At 37.2% G+C, this 11,425-nt stretch overlaps 1 protein-coding gene across 1 annotated transcript; it reads left to right on the forward strand.

Annotated features, from left to right (window-relative positions):
* Positions 1 to 529: 529 nt before the first annotated feature.
* On the forward strand, positions 530 to 6,136 carry LOC128199442 (cytochrome b-c1 complex subunit 6, mitochondrial-like). Its single transcript, XM_052888952.1, has 3 exons — positions 530 to 840; positions 5,007 to 5,052; positions 5,958 to 6,136. Exons 1-3 carry the CDS (start codon positions 820 to 822, stop codon positions 6,116 to 6,118), a joined length of 228 nt encoding a protein of 75 aa, XP_052744912.1. The 5' UTR covers positions 530 to 819; the 3' UTR covers positions 6,119 to 6,136.
* The last annotated feature ends 5,289 nt before the right edge of the window (positions 6,137 to 11,425 follow it).

Raw genomic sequence — 11,425 nt, forward strand, 5'->3', positions numbered from 1 at the left:
TTACATTTTTTATATCTAATAAAAAGGTGAACTTTCCAACCTATGTTCGGTTTTGTATTTTAAAATTGTAGTTTTCGTTTCACGACAAGATATTCAAAATAAAAAAATGTATATTATCATGGAGCGTAACTGCTAAGAGAGTTCACTTTAAATCAAAGAGGTTTACGAAATATTAAATATGTTGTATCAATAGAAAATGTTTTAATAGTTTTACTTTTATAAAAAAGTATTTTTTTCTTAAGCTATCGTCATCAAAAATAATTTTATCAAACATTATTCTAGTGCCTTAGTTCATTATTCTACAAAACTTTCAGTTTGATTACTGTGTAACTAAAAATATTTCTACCATTTCAGATAGTCAGTTGTATTTTATGGCAACATTTTGCACAAAACGTCAAAATATCAAGTGATGGTCGTAAAACAGTCAGGCAATGGCGCGCATTCCTTGACGCTGCCCTCTATTGACATAAACTGAAACTGCGTTGTTTATTGTAACGTCTGGAAATTTAAAATTGAGTGTAAAGTTAAACAAGACTATTGTTTTTATAGCAAATCTTTACTATACCACTATACACTTGTATACAGACGAAGAGAAGAACGAAATTTTGTTTTGATATTCTTATTTTCATTTAGATATATAAAGATCAAGGAATTATCAACTCAAATTCCTCGGAGCCTTTTTTTAATTTTGTCTGTTATCAATGGCCTCTGAATGATTGATTGATTTACGAAAAAAAGCTTTAATTTTCTATATTGATACTTTAACAATTGGGTATCATATTACGTAATTTTCCAAGAATTTTACGTAATTTTCCAAGAATGGACACAGCGTTTAACCAGGTAACACTTCTAGCTATTATTGCCATTGTAAATTAAACTTACCGTTCTTGTTCCCATGGTCGAAAATCACGCTGAGCTTCTGCAAGCTGTTTTGACGCGCTTCGGCGAAGAGTCGACGTTTGGTCTTGGGCGAAGGTTGCGTCGCCAACGGCGACACCACCATGGTCGTTGTTGCCATTTTGTCAAACCATAAAACCTGGAAAATTACACCATTAAGTAGGTTGACCCCAACGACATTATATTGGTCGTTGGTTGACCTTGACCCAAATGGTTAACCGATGATTAACCACCTAGTTGGTGGTTAATCAGTGGTTAGCCTAGGTGGGTTAAAATTTTGTTTTTTCTTTTAAGTTCCGGCCCAGGCGGTTAGTATATTAACCGCCTGGCAATTTACTTATATCTAAAAAAATCTTGATAACTTTAATAATGAAATCATTACCTACTTTATGAAAAAAAGTTTGCTACAACATTTGACGACATTTTAAGCTAAGATCGATAATCATACAGCCTGAGTTTTACGTTTTTTTTTTTAAATTTTGTCCTACTAGGAGAGTGATCATTTTTTTTTTTTTTAAAACATACTTTTATTGAGCCAATTATTTAACCAGATTCTTATTTATGCATCATATTATCGTCTCCATATACTTTTATACAGGGGTGTATTTGGATATCCTTTCTGCCCGGAGTTGGGAGTTGGTGGTCTTATTAGAGTTGTGCCTCGATTACCTATCGGCCCTAGCCTACCCTAACCACCCGGCAATTTACATACATCTATAATATCTTGATTATTCTATTTTATGAATGAAATCATTACTATAACAAAACAAGTTTGCTACGACATTTTAAATTTTATATTTCATCTCTAATTGGTCTTCAATGGGGACAAGCAAAAATCGCTGACCAGCCTGAGTTTTGCGACATTTTTTTTTGACTTATGATTGATTTGTTTGTTCGTTTTTTGTACAAGGTAACAGAGAAAATAATGCAAAACGTATACATCTTAATATTATCTTCATATTTTTTTATGCGGGGATATACCTGGGTTACCGGCGGGCGACGTTGTATTGGCCGGTGGGCATTTCCCTTTACCACAGTCTAAACTCAATAGTTCCCTACCTTATTTACCTATAATAGGAACACGGGCTGACAAACTTTCGTAGCTCAATTACACTCGTGCCTCGTGCATTGTTTTGTACCTCCTCCCCTGGCAACGTACTGCCAAGTACCTAGGCGTTACCTTCGATAACCGCATGAGCTTCTCCATGCACGTTAACAAAGCGAGAAAAAAGGCCGCATACGTAATGCACCGCCTTTACGCTATGATAAATAAGAAAAGTAAATTGTCCCTCCGCTCAAAGCTAACGCTTTATAAAACTACGATCCGTCCGATCTTAACCTACGCTAGTGTAGTCTTTGCCCACCGTCCAAAAGCGACCCTTAGGCCGCTTCAAACCCTACAGAATCGTTTTCTGCGTCAAATCACGGGCGCGCCGTGGTTTTTACGCAATAATGACCTCCATAGAGATCTAGAATTACCGACAATAGCTAAGTACATGAAACAGCTCTCTCAAAACTATTTTGACAGAGCTGCCATCCATCCCAACCAACTAGTGGTTGAGGCCTGCAATTACACTCCCAACCTAAACGCTAACTGCAAGCAGAGGCGTCCCAAGAACGTCCTTTACGATCCAGACGATGACATAACAACCGACAATGCTTCCCAGGTAACACAATCACAAGCTACACAGCGTCTTCGCCGGCGAAGACGAGGTCCCCGATATCTAACGTCACCCGGACGTGGGTTTTCTAACTCACGATCTTGGGGGCGTCCGGACTGATTCACTCAGGTCACGGTTACCTCCTCCAGAATGGCCTTCTAAGCCGAGGTCCGAGTCTCATAGGAGACGCCCTTAGAGAGCCGTTCCGTCCTCTATCTTTCTTTCAGCCTTCGGGTCACATCAGGCGATGCTTCTGCGCTCGCCCAACCCCCCCGGTGACGCCGTAGTGGTTCCGCAGGGAGCTATCGGCACCTACTCAGACAGAAAAAAAAAAAAAAAAAAAAAAAAAAAAAAATTGTACCTCGACGCGTCCTCGCCTCGCGTGCCTTATCGCTCAACCGCCGAGCGCCGCGAGTGGCGAGACGAACTATGAGCGCAGTGTTTACACACTCGCCCCGTACTTCGCCTCGCGGCACGTCTCGCCGCTCGCGCGAGAGTGTGAACGAGGCATCAGCCTTTTATAAAATGACAAAAGTCTGGCATTGACAGCCTCTTTCCACTACTGGTACGTAGATGTACTCGTATTATTTAGATCGTGACAGTTTATTCGTTTAGCAGTTTGCTGCGAATTCGAGCAGGATTTCAAATAATGTTATGATTGCCAATTATGTTGTATGTTATTAACGGTTCACGATCATGTTCAAGGGCAGCGTCAGTACATTTGTCTAAGCCATAGGTTCTCAAAGTGAACGGTAACGCCCCATTGTGGGCCTGTGAAAATATCAAATCAGAAGGACAGTAAAATAATAATAATAATAATAATAATTGTTTATTTGCAAGAATACAACATTCCACTAAATTAATAGTGTGCAAATATAAAAAAATACAAATAGTCACAATTACCAAATTAAATGAAATGAGATTAAGAAAAATACAGTCACAATTACTAAATTAAATTAAATTAAATTACAAATTAGAGAACTCGGAGAAAGTTTGAGGGAATTGAAATGGCTATAATTTAAATATTTATCTAAACCATAGTTTCTCAAACATCCAGTTAGGTAGGTACAATAACGCTTTCCTTGTGAGCGTGTAAGATTTTCAGGGAGACAGTAACCAGAGAAAGAGAGCATTGAAATGGAAAGATATTTGTCAGTTTAAAGTCATATTATAGTCTAACAAAAAGACTTCCAAAGAAAATATATTATTTATGTGTGAAAAATCAAATAGGATTTTTAAAAAATACGGATCAGATCCGTAAAAATACATGTAGTCGAGTCCATTACAAAATTAAATTTATTAATCGATTTTCAAGAGCGGATCCCGCGCTTTGAAAGAAGAAATTATCTCAGTGAGGGCGTGGACAAAAAAGGTTGAGAACCTGTGATCTAAGCAATACATACCTATTTACCTGTATCTCTGTTTATACAAGCAATTTGAATGTTAGAATTTTAAAAATTTAAATACTTATAGTTTATGGAAAAGTTGGCTTGAGTTGGATTGGGTATCTTTATTAGGGCTTCTACTATTGAAGCCAAATACGATATGTCAGTTTTGAGTTTTTAAAGAGTTGAGTTCTCTGGTGATCATTCTGGTTGTAACATCGGGTCGAAGTTATAAATTAATTAAAATTGTGGAGCAAAAGGCTAGCTTGGTCATCATTATCTACCCATATTCGGCTCTCTGCTGAGCTCGAGTCTCCTCAGAATGAGAGGGGTTAGGCCAATAATCCACCACGCTGGCCCAATACGGATTGGCAGACCTCACACACGCAGAGAATTAAGAAAATTCTCTGGTATGCAGGTTTACTTGCGATGTATTCCCTTCACTGGTTTAGACCTACTCGTATTCATTACTTAGACCTTATACTCAACTTAATACTTATTAATTGGTACAATACAATGTCCACACGAAATGAAACTCAATGAGAACCGATTTGGACCGATTCGATGCAACTCTCAGCGGACGTAACAAGATGCGTTCACGAGCTGTACAAATTTGACACGAAATTTTAAAAACATTAAATTAGTTGACTGCAACTAATAGCCATATTCGGCTCACTGTTGAGCACGAGTCTCCTCTCAGAATGAGAGGGATTAGGCTTAGGTTATAGTCCACCACGCTGCCCCAATGCGGATTGGCAGACTTCACACACGTAGAGATTTAAGAAAATTCTCAGTTAAGGTTTTCTCACGATGTTTTTCCTTCACCATTTGAGACACGTGATATTTAAATTCTTAAAATGCACATAACTGTAATGGAGGTGTATGCCTAGACCGGATTCGAACCTACGTCCTCCGAGTCGAAGGCAGAGGTCCATCCAAGTCCGCTGCAGGACATAAGCCTTTTGTAGGAACTTCCAAACATAACGATCCGGAGATCCGCCGGCATCCAGCGAATCCCTACGTCTCGTTGGATTAATAATTATTTTAAATATTTCTCTCTTAGGATTCTCCTGATAACTTGGTCAAGCAACGTTGGAAGTGTTTACAAAGTAAGTAAGTAAGATCGTGTTTTGTTTTTTATGATAAGTTAGCCCTAGGATTTTTTTTTCGATTGTGTAAGTGCCGTAGGCTCCTTATGGGACCTCAGAAGCGTCACCGGGGGGTTTGGGCGAGCGCAGAAGCATCGAAGAAATTCGCGTTTACATTAACGCGATCGTCACAGTACATATCAAACTGCCACTAGGCCCTCTGATGTTAAGTGACGATGCCGCAATCACGGAAGCGGGCTTATTTGGAAGAAGTAGAAGCATAGAGTACATTGAATATGGTCTTCTATTACCCGTACGGTTTCTACGTGACATCGTATAGATTTTTCAAGTTTTCGAAGCGTTTGCGATTGTAGATAGAGAATTGACGTGGCACTTGGCTACAGTACAGATCTGAGCCAATTTAGACAATAATGTATATCCTAAACTGACTCGTGACTTGTTTAGATTAAGATCCGTATTAGAAACGATCTTCACCCATCTATTTGTTGGATCAAAAGTATTAAAAATCTACTTTATAAAATATATTGCGAGTAGGTTGCCTAAAAACTTCCTGGCCAATCTATTATTAACCTTTATTAACTATCATTAATGAAAGTTTGGTCAAGAATTTCATCCCATTTCATTTTTTAACATCCCAAAGGTTAAGTACCTTTGGGATGTTAAAAAATGTGTTACGAGTAGGTTGACTCAAAAATTCTTGACCAAACTTTCATTAATTATAGTTAATAAAGGTTAATACTAGATAGGTACCTAGTACACACATCCAAAAAATCGATGGGTGAATATCGTTCCTTATAAATACTCAGAGGCACAATTATCCGCCCTCTTTAATATGACGCGAGTATAAAGTGGGTGGATAATTGTGCCTCTGAGTATAGATGTTCTACTACTTCGTTTATTCCCAGATAACGAAAAAGTAAAGAAGATGCAAGGTCTACTAAAAAGCTGCGATGCTCGCGTGAAGTCAAAGTCGTACACCGCCGAGACCTGCAGCCAGGAGGTCATCGACCTCATGGAGGCTCTAGACCATTGTGTTGGCAATAGTGCCTTCAGGAACTTTGCTTAGCAAACTTCTTAACATGCGATGAAGAATAAAAAAATTACATTATCTTATAAAGAGAAATAAATTGTTACTAATAAACTTTTCTCATTCATCCATGGCAAATAACGTGACTTTCTAGTGGTAAAAGAATTTTCAAAATCGGTTCATGGTCTATGATCTGTTATTAGAAATATATACCCCGCATCTGTTATTTAATTGTGATCAAATGATAGATAATATTTACATTGACTCATTGAAAATAGGTTGCCTAATTCAATGGGGATGATGACTAGGTTTGAATATATTGATTTTGATGATACATTCGGGTAAATAAGGTCAATATTAACTAATTTATACATAAAATTTGCCTGGATATTTGTAAAATAAATGAGATTATAAAATTTCAAAATCTATTAAAAATCTTTTATCGTAATTAGATGAAAATTCATACAGTTTTAGCTTCCTTACATTAAATGTGACATTTTTTAATAGATATATTATAAAATAAACGCACAAATAACAAAGATATTAGAATCATCAGAATGAGAGCAGTTAGGCCAATAGTCCGCTGGCCCAATGCGGATTGGCAGACTTCACACACGCAGGTTCCCTCACTATGTTTTTCGTTCACCGTTTGAGACATATTTTAATATTTAATTTCTTAAAATACACACAACTGAAGAGTTGGAGGTGCATGCCCCGGATTGGATTCGAACCCACACCCTCCGGAATCGGAGGCAGAGGTCATATCCACTGGGCTGTCACGCTAGTCATAGTCATAATAACTAGGTTTTAAACTGATTTGTCCGTGAGATTTTTTAATTAGGTTTGTCAGTCATTATAGACTAACCCTACGATAGTCAGAAATACCTAATTTTATTAAAGCTGAAAAATTGACAGCGACGCGCGCAGCGACATCATTATCAACCCATTTTCGGCTCACTGATGAGCTCGAGTCTCTTCTCAGAATGAGAGGGATTAGGCTAATATAGTACAGTGAATGAAAGTTTTCACCTCCGTTTTCCTTGAACCTTCGTCGATTTTCATGAAAAAAAATGAGGAGGTGGGAGATACCTTAAGAAACAAAGGTGACATAGGGCCAACTTGCGCTATTACCCTGGGGGTGGATGACATCCCTTCTCGGGGGTAAAAATTATTTTAATAAAAATAACCTCAGAAATCGATAGAGAGATAAATTTTAAGCAAAATTTGTTATATAAAATTTTAAATGGTTTTTGAATGAACCTAATGTCTTGAAAATTAACGGAGTTATTGTAAAAAATACTAATTATATTATAATAAGGGGTTAATTTTTAAGGATTTAAATTTCACTGTCAATCAGAAATCATGTCATAATTATCAAACAAACTGCTTATGAATGTTTATATGCGTTTTTATACAAAAAAATATTTTTTCATGATTTTCGATTGAAAATTAACTAAAATCATGCATATAAATATTTAAAAAAACATGTAATTTATGTAATTAAACACAATTGCTTATGCTAGAATGGTTTAATCTGCATTTTTCCCATTTTTAACAAAAGGGGTGGATTTCACCCCTAAAATGCAAAAAGCGCAAGACGAGCATACGTCACTTTTGAAGTAGAGGATAAAGCATACTTAATCCCAAAATTTCATCCAAATCTACGGAGGTTCAACGAAATCGGAGGTTATAGCTGATTTTGGCAGACTATGACAGTACTCATAGTCCTACACGCTGGCCCAATGCGGATCGGCAGACTTCACACACGTAGCTCAGGTATGTAGGTTTCCTCACGATGTTTTTCCTTCACCGTTTGATACGTTTGACACGTGATATTTAATTAACACATAACTTATAAGTTAGAGGTGCATACCCCGGACCGGATTCGAACCTACGCCCTCCGGAATCGGAGGCAGAAGTGACATCCACTCGGCCATCACGGCTCTTATATTTTTTTTTTAAAAAATGAGAATACATAGCTGAAATTATTAATAGAAGTAATTATAGATAGATGAATAGGTATCATTAGTTACTGTCCTTATTAGCAGTTGACATTGAAAACTATAGTGATTGATTTAGTACAATTCATAGTAAACTACTGTGTTATTGTGGTGGCGTGAGAGTTAAGGTTACGAAACATGGCGTGACATGGCCCCACACGTACTATCGTGCAATTCATAGATTGTTAACCGAGGGTGGAAAGAATCAATTCCCGAGGTATTAAGACGCACGAGCGTAGCGAGGGCGGCTATTGTCCCAATGGGGATGATGACTAGGTTTAAATGTATTGATTTTTATGATAATGGGTAATTATGGCCAATGTTAACTAATTTATACATAAAAAGCAAAGATTGTCTGGATATTTGCAAAATAAATGAGATTGTAAAATTTCAAAATCTATAAAAAATCTTTTATCGTAATTAGATGGAAATTCATACAGTTTTAGCTTCCTTACATTAAATGTGACATTTTTTAATATGTGAACTATAAACATAAACGCAAAAATAACAAAGATATTAGTAATTTTGTTAGAACGCACATACAAATCTAACGATCATTACATTACCTACGACGTCATTAGTTCATGCCATTTTGTATGGGACGTTTTTCAGGGATTCGCGCCGCAAATCTGACCCTTTAAATCCCTGTAGCTCCGAAAGTAATGATCGCAGATACCCTGTTACTTTTACAAAATTGCTTTACTATTAGCTACTCTTAATTTATATACAATTTAAAAAACTGTCATCATCCCTATTCCCGAGGTATTTAGACGCACGAGCGTAGCGAGGGCGGCTATAGACCCAATTTCAAGAGACGTAAATTTTCCCAGTGTTTCCAATTTCCTTGACATTCTCTACGTCACAATATCTTAACACATTTCACTAGTCATCGAGCTTGCTTTGTTTATTTCAATGGTTATAAAAAGCCATAATACAAAAAGTGATAATAGGTGTTTAATGGATTTCCGTAACATTATCCTTCATTTTGACGATCTCCGTGGCGCAGTGGTATGCGCGGTGGATATACATGACAGAGGTCCTGGGTTCGATCCCCGGATGGGCCGATTGAGGTTTTTCTTAATTGGACCAGGTCTGGCTGGTGGGAGGCTTCGGCTGTGGCTAGTTACCACCCTACTGACAAAGACGTACCGCCAAGCAATTTAGCGTTCCGGTGCGATGTCGTGTAGAAACCGAGAGGGGTGTGGATTTTCATCCTCCTCCTAACAAGTTAGCCCGCTTCCATCTTAGATTGCATCATCATTTACCATCATTGTAATCAAGGGCTAACTTGTAAGGAATTAAAAAAAAAATTACCTCTGATGCAATAATATAAAAATGAACATTTTAAAAAACACCCGAAGGTCATGAAATTATTAATTACACTCTTGACCAAGTCGTCAATTTTCTCTTTCAGTGCGCTTTCAATTGAGACGTCCGTATTAACGAATTTTGCGACAGGGCCGGATTATGTTTTAATATAAATGGCGGACTAAGTTTTCATGCGTCCCTACAACATGGGTATTAAATGAAAGAGCTTGATGAGAATAATTTTAAAAAATAACGTGACGTCACTCTGAATCCAATATGGCGGACTTCATATAAAAGGCGGACTAAGTTTTTATGCGTCCCTACAACATGGGTATTGAATGAAAGAGCTTGCTGAGAATAATTTAAAAAAATAACGTGACGTCACTCTGAATCCAATATGGCGGACTTAATATAAAAGGCGGACTAAGTTTTTATGCGTCCCTACAATATGGGTATTGAATGGAAGGGTTTGCTGAGAGTAATTTGAAAAATAACGTGACGTCACTCTGTATCCAATATGGCGGACTTCATATAAATGGCGGACTAAGTTTTCATGCGTCCCTACAATATGGGTATTGAATGAAAGGGCTTGCTGAGAGTAACTCGAAAAATAACGTGACGTCACTCTGAATCCAATATGGCGGACTTCATATAAATGGCGGACTAAGTTTTTATGCGTCCCTACAATATAATATGGGTATTGAATGGAAGGGCTTGCTGAGAGTAACTCGAAAAATAACGTGACGTCACTCTAAATCCAATATGGCGGACTAAGTTTTCATGCGTCCCTACAACATGGGTATTGAATAAAAGAGCTTGCTGAGAGTAACTCGAAAAATAACGTGACGTCGACAGGGCCGGATTAAGGAGTTCAAAAGGCAGACGAAGTCGCGGGCGTCCTCAAGGAAGTACCTAGATGTATTTAGACATAAATAAGTAATTATATTTGTATCACGTATTCACTTGGAACGATTTTACGGAAATTATTCACATGAAGGAAAATGTCTTTTTTCTTCCGCCAACGTTATACGGATTGAGAATAGATTATTGGCAAACTAATAAAAACAACTTCAATATGGCCTTATCGATTCTGAGATGCCTTACTATAGGTACGACCCAGCGTCAATTCTTGAAAATAGCAGTGCATTGCTCTACTGGGATCGAACGATTATCACTGACAGGTATATTGTAGCCAATAGACCTGATATAGTGCTAGTCGATCGGTCAGTGCGTCGTGCAATAATTGTTGATATTACAGTTTCACTTGACGATAATCTGGTTAAAGCCGAAAAGGAAAAAGTATCAAAATACTTGGACCTTGCTCACGAGATTACCGCCATGTGGAATGTTGAGTCAACTATTATTGTTCCGATAGTTGTTTCAGTCAATGGTCTTATAGCGAAAAGCTTCGACCAACACCTTAAGAAGCTTTCGCTTAACTGTTGGATCAAGAGTCGGATACAAAAGGCAGTGATTCTTGAGACGGCGCGTATTGTGAGGAGGTTCCTCACTCTGGAGCCCTGACCACCGGTTGCTTGGACACTCAAATGTCCCGCAGCGGGAGGGTGAATATTTTTTTATTAATTTTTAATAATGTTTTGTATTTTATACTTATTGTTACAAATAGTACCTGCTTCCCGCCTATTTCGTATAGATACGTGTCGCCGCCTAGCGTATAATAGCGTCATTCCATTTCATACTTTTATGACTTCCGGTTATTATAGTTAAATTTAATTAATTAACAATGATTATCAATCCGAACAGTATAGAGGTTATTATTAATGATTTATATAAATATAATTATTTATTTTACATAATATAAATTCATCATTGGTTATTTTACTCTTAACAATTGTGACGTCACGTTATGATTTATATTGTATTTAATTTCTCAATTTTGTGTTTCGATATTTTAATATTATTTTACGATTGTTATAAATCTCCTCTAATTAATTAATGTGTTTTAGATAGAATTATAACGTTTGGTTTGTATAATAATACTCCGGAACTATTATTAAAACGTACTTTTATTGTTAAC

The sequence above is a fragment of the Bicyclus anynana genome, chromosome 24, assembly GCF_947172395.1.
Source record: "Bicyclus anynana chromosome 24, ilBicAnyn1.1, whole genome shotgun sequence".
NCBI classification, from domain to species: Eukaryota; Metazoa; Arthropoda; class Insecta; order Lepidoptera; family Nymphalidae; genus Bicyclus; species Bicyclus anynana.

Coding starts and splice junctions, on each gene's coding strand:
- LOC128199442 (XM_052888952.1), top strand. CDS start 820: ATGGACACAGCGTTTAACCAG. Junction 841..5,006: donor TGGACACAGCGTTTAACCAG/GTAACACTTCTA, acceptor TTTCTCTCTTAG/GATTCTCCTGATAACTTGGT. Junction 5,053..5,957: donor ACGTTGGAAGTGTTTACAAA/GTAAGTAAGTAA, acceptor GTTTATTCCCAG/ATAACGAAAAAGTAAAGAAG.